At 49.1% G+C, this 12,490-nt stretch overlaps 1 protein-coding gene across 3 annotated transcripts in view; it reads left to right on the top strand.

Moving 5' to 3' along the window:
* Positions 1-12,490, top strand: part of DDC (dopa decarboxylase) — a 106,353-nt gene that overhangs the window by 28,224 nt on the left and 65,639 nt on the right. For all 3 annotated transcript variants that reach the window (XM_070369911.1, XM_005909966.2, XM_070369912.1), the window contains exons 4-5: positions 1,505-1,624; positions 12,087-12,221. In XM_070369911.1, coding sequence (XP_070226012.1) covers positions 1,505-1,624; positions 12,087-12,221 — 255 coding nt within the window. The remainder of the gene's footprint in view (positions 1-1,504; positions 1,625-12,086; positions 12,222-12,490) is intronic.

Genomic DNA, 12,490 nt, shown 5'->3' with positions numbered 1-12,490 from the left:
TAAGAAGTTGTGAGTTCCTAAACGCCCAAGCTCCGGCACCCCCGCCACCCCCTGAGCCCCGGCTCCGGCCCCCTCCCTCATTGCTCCTCTCTAGCCTGGGGTCCACAGTTGCTGGGAAGGGGGCCTCAGCGTCCCAGAGGCAGACTTGGAGGGTCAGCCCTCAACTCTTGCCTTGGTTGCAGGGATTTCTCTTTGGAAGAGCAGCCTGGGTGCTGCCCATGTGGCCTCGGGGACCCTCAGAGCACATGTCCCCTAAAGCACATTCCTTACATCAGACAGGACAGGGGACTCCACTCGGACTCCAACCCAGAGCCCCCTGTCCCTCAGGGTGATGGCACCTGTCCTTCCGGGTCTGTTCTTCTGAGGATGGTCTGGTGCCCTGGGGCTTGGAGGGCTGCCTCACTGTCTCTGAGAGGCACTGGCCGAGCCCTGGGCTCTGAGCAGTGAGGCAGGTTCCCATGCCTGGAGTGGGCCTTGGCCAGGGTGGGATGGAGGGGGGCCCTCTGGATGGTGCTGCCCCACAATATATGGGGAACTGGGGCACGTGTGAGGGCCAAGGGCACCCAGAGCACCACAGTGAGACCCACATGGTTGGAAAGGCTGGTTCATCTGCAGGTGGGGCCTATGGCCAGCTCACCCCCTCTGAGCCCAAGGAGAACCATCCCAGAGCTTGGAAGGCAAGATCAGAGACTGGGAGGTTCCTGGGGCTTCACCTCCTCCACTCAGCCCATCTCATTCCTCTCACTGTGACTGTGGACCGGGGTCCACCAGAGAGTCTTACTAGGTCCTTCTATAAACAAACAGACAGCTGAATGAGGAAGCTGGCCTGGGAACATGCGGCTGTGGGGCAGGTCATCGCAGAGGTCGATGCCTTCCTGCCCCGCTATCCTCCCAAGTCGTGGCTGGAGACCATGTTTGAAACTTTGGGAGATGTTTGAATAGCACCTGGGATCAGGCAATTTTAATCTAGAGGTCAATAAATGAATAAAGCCTGCTGTTGCTTCTGAAATTCAGCCAGATCTAGGCCCTTGTTCTGGCACCAGCCCCTAAAGGTTTATGATGGAGAAGCCCTGGAGGGCAGAGGACCCAAGCCTGTGGGTGAGGCAGGTAGAGACTTGCAAACCCTGTGCAGAGAACATGGACTCCAGCAGCCAACCTGGGCCCCAGAGAGCATGGCTCCTTCCTGGCTCTCCAGGGCCAGACGGAGCAGAAGGTTATGGGCGCCAGCTCTCAGCACGAAGTCCTGCCAGTGGTCCTTGGCAGCGACGTGGGGCTGCTGGGGGGAACGGTCCAGCCGCTGCTGCTCCAGAAGCTCCACCTTGTGCGAGCCCACCTTCAAAGTGAGTCCCATCCAGGGATGGGCCTTTTGAAAATGTTCGAAACCTTTCCCTCAATTGATCAAGGGCAGTAAGGAAGTTTCCCCTGCTTGTCATACCCCTGGATCCCAAGCTGGCGGGAAGCTCAGGGCAGCCGCCTGTGGTTCATCCTTTCCTCCTGCCCACAGGCTGCCAGCCCGGCGTGCACAGAGCTCGAGACGGTGATGATGGACTGGCTGGGGAAGATGCTGCAGCTGCCAGAGGCATTTCTGGCTGGAGAAGCTGGAGAAGGCGGCGGGGTGATCCAGGTAAGGTGGAGAGGGCAGGGTCCGGATTCTGGGGGTGCAGGTGGGCAAGAGGCCCGCAAGCATCTTGGGTCCTCGTTTCTTCTGGAGAATGAGCAGAGCAGAGCCCTGGGAAAGCTCTGCATCTGGTTTGGCTCCCCAGCCATCTCTCACTTCCAGGCCGCCATTGATGGTGGGCAGCATGGTGGCTGTCGCTTGGCTGGTGCACAGAAGTATACACACAGCTGTGGAGACGTGTGTGGGTCCCCATTGCTTGCCCATCTACCAGAGTGCTTCCCAGGCCCAAACTTAATTTTCACAACAGCGCTCTGATGAGGGACCATTTCCCAGCCCCCGTTTTACAGGCAAGGAAACTAGGGCTCAGAGCAGTCAGGTAACTTGCCCGTCGATGCCCAGCAGGTAAGTTCTACAGCTAGGGTCTGAGTCCACACCCATCTGACCACAGAGCCGCAAGCTGACAATCACGCAGGGCCGTCCGCAGTGGCAGCTGTGACCCAGTGCTGCGGAGCCTTCTGGAAAGAGCTGCACCCACGGGGACCCACCATTCACCTAAAGATGCTGCCTCTGCGGTGTGATGATTAAATGTATTCTTCATCTAGCACGTGCCCTTGAGCATGTCTACGAGCCAGACGACGCGTCAGGGGATGGGACACACGATGACAGGCATGGCGGGACGTCTATGGCATGAATGCCACTCATGAAACTAGGACTGCCCAGCCGTTTCCGTTCTTAGCAGCAAAGAGGGACAGCAATCAACCCACCGCCCTCGCAGGGAACGCCTCCGATACTTTGGGAAAAAAAGAATTTCCTTTTTCAGATATCGACTTCTCAAAGGTTCTGAAAGTCAGTCGCAGCAGCTGTGTTTGTGTCCACTTGGCTGATGGGAGCTGAGGCCCGGATGCCTCAGTGTGAGGTCACCTGCTGGTGTGGCCGGATGAGATGGGGGCAAGCCTATCTCCAGGCTCGAGACTGCTCGACTCACTGGGGTTCTTAAATGCTAGTGTGTTAATCTGCTGACTACCCCTATTATTTTACAGTTCTTTCTGGTGGAAGCCTGATGGATCTCACAGCTAAAATCAGGGTTGATCCCTTGTAAGTCCCAAGCAAGACTCTGTCCTTGCCTCTTCTAGGTTCTAGAAGTTTCCCACATTCCTGTGCCATGGCACCTTGTCTGACTGCAAAGTGGCTGTGTCCCATCTCTCTGACCCTTCTTTCAGGTCACCTCTCCTCTGACCACAAATAGGAAAGCGTCTTCACTTTTCAGGACCCACGAAATTAGAGAGAGTCCATCCAGATAATCCAAGATAACCCCCTCCCCCTCCTGTCAAGGTTCTTAACTTAATCACACTAGCAGGGTCCCTCCTCCAAATACAGTGGGGATTCTCAGCTTCCAGGATGAAAGTGTGGCATCTTTTATTCTCCCAAACAAAACCAGTGTGGGTCAGTGTCATGGAGGGAGGGACCCACAGAGGGAGTCTGACTTCTACCCTCACAGATCTGGGTCAACAAGTCTTTGGTGGGCCCAGGAATAAGCATTCTAACCTGCATGTCAGGTCGTCCTGATGCTGCATTCATGTCATCTCATTCGGAGATGTTGAAATACTCTTCGATAAACAAGCCTTGTGGCATGACCCAGGGCTGACTTTTCTGTGACCTACAGCCTGCTTCCTGTGTCAGAGTAACTCTTTTGCCAGATCTCTTTCTGATGATTGTGATGGGATGGCTGATGTGATGATGGACAGTGAGGCATGGCATATTCACAGGACCGATGTTAGTGGCAGACAGAGATATGATACAGGCTGACGTCAGAGGATGAGATGGCTGGATGGCATCACTGACTTGATGGACGTGAGTCTGAGTGAACTCTGGGAGTTGGTGATGGACAGGGAGGCCTGGCGTGCTGCGATTCATGGGGTCGCAAAGAGTCGAACACGACTGAGCAACTGATCTGGATATGGATTGTATTGCAGTCCTGGCTGTGATGCTCAGATTCATAAAAAGGAGATGGCCAGGATGAGAGTTTTGATCATGAAGTTGACTGTGCATCATTCTGGCAGCTTGGGATTATGGAATGCTCCCAAGATTAGGACGGTCGTGAAAATGTTTGTGGTGACGATATTGGCAGATCCTTCTAGGGAAAAATAGAACAAACGGACCTGCTGCACGGCCCCCGCTAAAGCCGGAGGAGAATTCTCCTTCTGTCAGCTCAACTGGGGCCCTGCGGTTTCTGCCAGTGTGGAGATAAATCACGTCCCGGCTCGGGGTCATGATGGGAAAATCAGTCACAGATGCTCTTGTGAAAGGACTATGGTTGAGAGCATCACCGAACCATTTATTAGCAGGACTGATAAGAGAATTGCTGGGTCACTCTATATGAAACCGTCTGTCTCCTGCCCAGTCTGGCCAGGCTCAACCGCACTCCCTCGTCCCCTCCTGTCTCACCTCTCTGCTTATAGCCCGTTCCCTCCTCCAACAGCACTTCTGAGTGGTGGCTGATGGAAATGAATCCTTCACTCTGAGTATGCAAATCTTCAATATGGTGCTGTGAACGGGACTTAGACACGGCAGCAACAGTGACTTTTCTCACAATGGCAAACATTTCGGCCACCTTGGACAGCTTTCTGTTGGTCAAGGTGACGCAGCCTGGGGCAACCTGGGAAAAACCACACACAAAGGTCTGAGCTCCAAGCCGCTTCCAGCCTGGAGAAGGGGCTGCTGCCCACAGCCCCAGCCCATGCCCCTGCAGCTGCATCTCCCCTTGCTGGGGAGTCGGGTGGCTTTCTGAGAGAGGCAGGCTGCCATGGGGACCTTGGTGGTGAATTCTGTCTGACTGAATTCCAGCCCTGCGGGTGATCTGACACTTCATGACAAGATGGACCCTCATGATAGACCTACTTTTTCTTTCTGATTCCACAATTTTTGTCAAGATACACTTTTTCCCTTTCTGCTATTCATTTTGACCCCACGTCCCAGCATCTGGGAAGCCCAGTTAATCTGAGACTCAGCTCTTCCCTCACCCGGGGACGTTTTCCTCCCACTATAATTTAGTCATTGTCTCTGGGTCCCTTATACTCTGTTTTTGAGGAACTTTAGCTTTCCATGGTTTGGGTACCTCTTCCATAACTTTCCACTTTTATTTGGCAATTCCCCCCTTTTTTTTGGTCATTTTCTCCTCTGTATTTTGGGGGAATTTCTCGTGGTTTTATTTATATCACTATCTCCATTTTTCCACACTGTCAATTGATTACCTTCATTGTCAATCTTGGCTCTGCTCAGTTCAGTTCAGTTCAGTCGCGCAGTCGTGTCTGACTCTTTGCGACCCCATGAATCGCAGCACGCCAGGCCTCCCTGTCCATCACCAGCTCCCAGAGTTCACTCAGACTCACGTCCATTGAGTCAGTGATGCCATCCAGCCATCTCATCCTCTGTCGTCCCCTTCTCCTCCTGCCCCCAATCCCTCCCAGCATCAGAGTCTTTTCCAATGAGTCAACTCTTCGCATGAGGTGGCCAAAGTACTGGAGTTTCAGTCTCAGCATCATTCCCTCCAAAGAAATCCCAGGGCTGATCTCCTTCAGAATGGACTGGTTGGATCTCCTTGCAGTCCAAGGGACTCCAAGAGTCTTCTCCAACACCACAGTTCAAAAGCATCAATTCTTCGGCGCTCAGCCTTCTTCACAGTCCAACTCTCACATCCATACATGACCACTGGAAAAACCATAGCCTTGACTAGATGGACCTTTGTTGGCAAAGTAATGTCTCTGCTTTTGAATATGCTATCTAGGTTGGTCATAACTTTCCTTCCAAGGAGTAAGTGTCTTTTAATTTCATGGCTGCAGTCACCATCTGCAGTGATTTTGGAGCCCCCCAAAATAAAGTCTGACACTGTTTCCACTGTTTCCCCATCTATTTCCCATGATGTGATGGGACTGGATGCCATGATCTTTGTTTTCTGAATGTTGAGCTTTAAGCCAACTTTTTCACTCTCCACTTTCACTTTCATCAAAAGGCTTTTTAGTTCCTCTTCACTTTCTTCCATAAGGGTGCTGTTATATGCATATCTGAGGTTATTGATATTTTTCCCCGCAATCTTGATTCCAGCTTGTGTTTCTTCCTGTCCAGCGTTTCTCATGATGTACTCTGCATATAAGTTAAATAAGCAGGGTGACAATATACAGCCTTGATGTACTCCTTTTCCTATTTGGAACCAGTCTGTTATTCCATGTCCAGTTCTAACTGTTGCCTCCTGACCTGCATACAGATTTCTCAAGAGGTAGGTCAGGTGGTCTGGTATTCCCATCTCTTTCAGAATTTTCCACAGTTTATTGTGATCCACACAGTCAAAGGCTTTGGCATAGTCAATAAAGCAGAAATAGATGTTTTTCTGGAACTCTCTTGCTTTTTCCATGATCCAGCGGATATTGGCAATTTGATCTCTGGTTCCTCTGCCTTTTCTAAAACCAGCTTGAACATCTGGAAATTCACAGTTCACGTATTGCTGAAGCCTGGCTTGGAGAATTTTGAGCATTACTTTACTAGCGTGTGAGATGAGTGCAATTGTGCAGTAGTTTGAGAATTCTTTGGCATTGCCTTTCTTTGGGATTGGAATGAAAACTGACCTTTTCCAGTCCTGTGGCCACTGCTGAGTTTTCCAAATTTGCTGGCATCTTGAGTGCAGCAGTTTCACAGCATCATCTTTCAGGATTTGAAATAGCTCAACTGGAATTCCATCACCTCCACTAGCTTTGTTTGTAGTGATGCTTCCTAAGGCCCACTTGACTTCACATTCCAGGATGTCTGGCTCTAGGTCAGTGATCACATCATCGGGATTATCTGGGTCATAAAGATCTTTTTTGTACAGTTCTTCTATGTATTCTTGCCACCTCTTCTTAATATCTTCTGCTTCTGTTAGGTCCATACCATTTCTGTCCTTTATCGAGCCCATCTTTGCATGAAATGTCCCCTTGGTATCGCTAATTTTCTTGAAGAGATCTCTAGTCTTTCCCATTCTGTTGTTTTCCTCTATTTCTTTGCATTGATCGCTGAAGAAGGCTTTCTTATCTCTTCTTGCTATTCTTTGGAACTCTGAATTCAGATGCTTATATCTTTCATTTTCTCCTTTGCTTTTTGCTTCTCTTCTTTTCACAGCTATTTGTAAGGCCTCCCCAGACAGCCATTTTGTTTTTTTGCATTTCTTTTCCATGGGAATGGTCTTGATCCCTGTCTCCTGTACAATGTCACGAACCTCATTCCATAGTTCATCAGGCACTCTATCTATCAGATCTAGGCCCTTAAATCTATTTCTCACTTCCCTGGATAATCATAAGGGATTTGATATAGGTCATACCTGAATGGTCTAGTGGTTTTTCCTACTTTCTTCAATTTAAGTCTGAATTTGGTATTAAGGAGTTCATGATCTGAGCCACAGTCAGCTCCTGGTTTTGTTTTTATTGACTGTATAGAGCTTGTCCATCTTTGGCTGCAAAGAATATAATCAATCTGATTTCGGTGTTGACCATCTGGTGATATCCATGTGTAGAGTCTTCTCTTGTGTTGTTCGAATAGGGTGTTTGCTATGACCAGTGCATTTTCTTGGCAAAACTCTGTTAGTCTTTGCCCTGCTTCATTCCATATTCCAAGGCCAAATTTGCCTGTTACTCCAGGTGTTTCTTGACTTCCTACTTTTGCATTCCAGTCTCCTATAATGAAAAGGACATCTTTTTTGGGTGTTAGTTGTAAAAGGTCTTGTAGGTCTTCATAGAACCGTTCAACTTCATCTTCTTCAGCATTACTGGTTGGGGCATAGACTTGGATTACTGTGATATTGAATGGTTTGCCTTGAAAGCGAAAAGAGATCATTCTGTCTGCTATTCAACTTAAAAGCACCATCTCCTTTCCACTAACAAAACCTAGACATCCGTTAGATAAATAGAAGAGATGCAGAAACACTCTGCGGCAGCTTCCTCCCAGTGTTATTTCAATAGCTGTGAGTGTGGGTATACATACATATGTACATAATAGAAACAAAATTGGGATAATACATCATGTACATTTCCTGTGTGGTGTTTTACTTACTGTTTTGTGTGGGTTTTCCCACTGTTTATCTATTTTATCTGTAAACAGTTTTGGCCGTGCCTGATCTGCGCTGTTGCCCACGGGCTAAGGTGAGCAGGGGCTCCTCTCTAGTCGCGGTGTGAAGGCTTCTCACTGCGGTGGCTTCTCTTGTTGCAGAGCCCGGGCTCTAGGGAGCAGGCTCAGTAGTGGTAGCAAATAGGCTCAACTGTCCTGCATGTGGAGTCTTTCCAGACTAGGACTGAACCCGTGTCCCCTGCACTGGCAGGTGAACTCTTAACCCCTGGCCCACCAGGGAAGTCCTCCTATTGTTTAGTCTTTGAGAATATTATTATTGCATGATTTTCTCTTTTTTTTTTAATTAAGTATGGTATGTTTACCATGCATGATCTCCTTCCATTTGCATGACTTTCTATGGTGTCACAATTTATATAAATAGAATATATATAAAAATATGTATAGTATCACATCTTTCACTCGTGAGTCATATTTCAAAGGATACTCTTTAGGATGAAGGTCAACAATCTCCTAAGAGGATCCTCAGCTTTCTACTGAGTCTCGCCTGGTTGAGTCCATATTCAGCACAAATGCTCCAGCTCCACCAAAAATCAGAAACAAACAAAAATGTTTAAAAAGAGTTTTTCTGGGTCACTGGAGATCATGACAGAAACAGTTTCATGTTTGATTCTTTTCAGCAGCCCGAGCTGATTTCTCTCATTTGATACTACTCAAAAATCTTACAGATACCTCATCATCCAAGGCGTGTATATCACAATAATACCAACTTTGTGTTGAACACCCACTCTGAGTTAGGCTGGGTTTTAGCTTTATTTCTTCTGTTTTCGGTGTTCATTTCTCAACCTCCAAATATTTATGAGGATTGGGTTACCAACAACCCAAGGCTCAGAAGCATAGTGCCTGGGGCCCCAGGGCTTGAGCTAGTTGGAGGCAAAGCTGGTACACAGGTGAGCTGGAGACCAGGGTGTCCCACCAGCCTGTCCCGGGCCCTTGGCTGCGGTGTGAGTGTCCAGAGATGGGCATGCTGCCATGGGCTTCATCTTTAAATTACCTTTTCCTTTAAAGACACTTCCATTTTCTAGAAACAGCAGAAGCCCAGGCATTTGTTTGGGACTAATTCTGACATCCCTCAGCCCAGGACTCAATACAACCCCTCTTGGAGCCCTGTCCACCCAGTTTGTTCAAGGAAAGCAGTCGATCGTGTCTGTGTGTGAGGCAGGAAGCCCACCCTTCCCTCTGACAAGGCTGATTGTCTCTAATTTGCAAGGGCTTGGAGTGCCTGAGCCTGGTGACAGCCGGGGGGCCCTCAGATGTGGGGGATGCTGGCCCCTCAGAGCCATAATCACAGCTGCCAGGCGTCGGCCCTGTGATGGGTGTCTGCGTCAAATGGCAACCCGTCCTTTGAGCTGGACAAACAGGGCCATGGAAATAGTCTCTTAATTGGCTCTGAAAGCTCACGTGGAAGAAAAGCCAGTTTCGTGCTGTGTGTGGGGTGACACTTGAAAACCAAGAAAATGAAAGGATGTTCCTGCTCCAGCATCAGCAGCCAGTGGCAATGTTCACCGCGGTTCTTTCTGCCTTGCCGCAGCCTCACCATGGCAACCTTTGTCTGCAGCAAGAAAACAGAGGTATCCTTACTGCTCTCTGTGCAAGAGCAGGCGCCCCGTCCCTTCCTTAGCCCAAACCTGCTTCCAGCAGAGGCCAGAGACCCACCTGTCCTGCTGCCCCTGTCACCAAGCTGTTACCCAGTCCAAGCCTACTCTGCTCGCTGCACTACAGGCCAATTAACTGAGAGATGTGTTGTTGAGGCAAGGAATGTATCTTTATTGGGAAAACTGGCTGGCCAAGAAGATAGAAGAGTAATGTCTCAGCCTTCTTGTTGGGGGTCTGGATGCCAAGTTCTTTTATAGAACAGAAAGGGAGAGGAGTTGAGGAAGCAAAGTAAAACAAAACAAAACAATCTTGCAATTACCTCCTAGAATGGCACGCCTCGGGCAGAGGATGATGCCTCGGGCAGAGGATGTGTTACTTTCTTCCTTCCTTCCCAGGTGGTTCAGTGGTAAAAGAATCTGCCTGCCAATACAGGAGATGCAGGAGTCAGTGCTTTGATCCCTGTGTCAGGAAGATTCCCCTGGAGAAGGAAATGGCAACCCACTCCAGTATTCTTGCCTGAAAAATTCCATGGACAGAGGAGCCTGGTGGGCTACAGTCCATGGGGTCACAAACAGTTGGACACAAGTGAGCGACTGAGCACTCCCATCCACAGGTGGACAGGGTCCTGAACAAAGGTACTTTGGTTTAATATTCAAGCAGGAGGGCAGGGTTCCCTGGGGCAGGTCCTTGTGTATAAACAGTATGCTTTTAGTGAAAAAAGCAATGGGAAGCAAAGGTTAAAGTAAAAGAAACAGATTTCCTACAATGAAGCCATGCCTCCTCGAGCCATTGCACTTATGGATGCTTGGCTGACAGTTTTTTCATCAGTCATATTTTTGAAAAATCGCTTTTTGTTGCCTGAAGAAGGGGCGTTTTCTTTCAAGGCATGGACAGCGCCTAAAGGAAAACCCACTGTGAACTGCTGTGGTGATTCAAGCCTTTCCTTAGAATATGGTTCAGAGAAGCATGGACGCTGGTGGGTAGTGGGAGTTCCAAGGCCTCCGACAGAGGGTGATGTTGAGGGCGAGCTGCGCTCTCACAGGAGTGTCAGGGGAAGACAAGGACATGCACCCCTGGGCCTGTGCCTTTCAGTGAGCTTCCCATGTCAGTGTGTATGAAGGAGGCAGTGGATTTCCCTACTTTCTTCAATTTAAGTCTGATTTTGGCAATAAGGAGTTCATGATCTGAGCCGCAGTCAGCTCTCGATCTTGTTTTTGCTGACTGTATAGAGCTTCTCCTTCTTTGGCTGGAAAGAATATAATCAGATTTTGGTACTGACCATCTGGTGATGTCCATGTGTAGGGTAATCTCTTGTGTTGTGGGAAGAGGGTGTTTGCTATGACCAGTGTGTTTTCTTGGAATTAAGATTACAGATGTGTATGTAAGAATTTATGCATTAGAGCTACACAATTCTACAGAACTATGAGTGTTTTTATTTTATGAATTTCTTTCTCACAGTCAACAAAATTTTTACCTTTTACACTTTTTCTTTCTAACGGTAATACTATTCAGCTCATGCTCTCTTTCAGGGTTTACACAAGATTCCGTGATCACAAGTGGAGTGGTCCCTGCAGACAGATGTGGGTTTGCTTCTAACCATACTGCTCATTTACTGTTGATTTGGGGCAAGTTACCTAAACTCTCTGAACATAGGTTTGCCAACCGAAGATGATACAATTAAAAATGAGCTTAGTTTGCAACATAGATGGGCTGACAGACTGGGTGCTGAATTTATATTCTCTTTCACCGCCGCCCACCCTCAGAGAGGTGAATTTTGCATCTTTGATTCCTTTGCCAAAATAAGTTGTTGACAGTCATTGTGTTAGCTTGATAAGGCTGCCACAAGGAAGAGGCAGAGACCAGATGACCCAGGCAGCAGACAGGGTTGTCTCATCGTCCGGAGCCGAGACGTCTGAGATCACGGTGGTGGCGCGGCTGACATCCCCGAGGCCTCTGCCCATAGCTTGCCCGCAACCGTCTCCTCCCTGTGTGCTCATGTGGCCTCACCTCTGCGTGTGTGTGTGTGTATGTGCATGCGCACACATGCGCATGCGTGCACGCAGGCACATGTGCTCAGCTCCTCATCCTATGAGGACACCAGCCAGGCTGGACCATGGGCCCCTCTAAAAGGCTCATTTTGACTTTGTGATCCCTTCAAAGATTTTGTCTCCATATGTGGTCACGTCCTGAGAAATTGGGAGTTAGGGCTCCAACATATGAAATCTGGGGGAGAGGGATTCAGTCTGTAACATTAGTGACTGGGGAACACCCTCCAGGGCAATTTCTGGGTCTTAAAGAAGGGGCAGCCCCTTTGTGAAAACAGACAAATGTGTCTGTCCAAGTTGCGGTGTGTGTGCAGCTGTGCCAGGAGCTGTGCCCTGGGTCCCATTTCCTCCTCTGGGGGAAATGGACCAGCACCTCCTGTCCAGACTAGAAAGTGTCCATGGGAATGTGTCTGCCAAGTCTGGTACCAGTGATGCCTAGTAAGTGCCAGTAAGTGCTGGTGGGTATTTTATGAAGCAGGCAAAGCAATGCTGAATTGATAATAAGAGCTGCAGTGTCAGTCACGGATGTACAGCCTTTTCCCCATGCATGGGAGAATGGACTTGACAATTTCAGATGTGTCTTCTAAGAAAATAGGAAGATCCCACATCACATCTCTCACATTTAGAGATGATTCCCTGGCTGCAGTTGGAAGGTCCTGTTGACCTTTTCTTTGACTTAGGGAACTGCCAGTGAAGCTACCCTGGTGGCCCTGCTGGCCGCTCGGACCAAAGTGACCCGACGCCTGCAGGCTGCCTCCCCGGAGCTGACGCAGGCTGCCATCATGGAGAAGTTGGTGGCCTACGCGTCTGACCAGGTGAGTGCGGTGCCCAGAGCCCCCTTGAGCCTCCTCGGGTGGAATGGTTTGTGTGGTGTCAAGTCAAAACCACACTGATGACTTCCTGGTGGTCCAGTGGTTAAGACTCTGTCTCCCATTGCAGGGGCTGTGGGTTCTGTCTCTGGTCGGGGAACTAAGGTTCCATATGCCTCAGGGTGTGTCCAAAAATTAAAAAAGAAAAAACTATAGGGCTTGCAGTATCCTTTCCAATCCAAGAACAGTCCCCCAGGTGTCACTAAGCCAGGGAC

The sequence above is a fragment of the Bos mutus genome, chromosome 4, assembly GCF_027580195.1.
Source record: "Bos mutus isolate GX-2022 chromosome 4, NWIPB_WYAK_1.1, whole genome shotgun sequence".
Taxonomy (NCBI): Eukaryota; Metazoa; Chordata; class Mammalia; order Artiodactyla; family Bovidae; genus Bos; species Bos mutus.
This window is presented reverse-complemented; position numbering and strand designations above follow the sequence as displayed.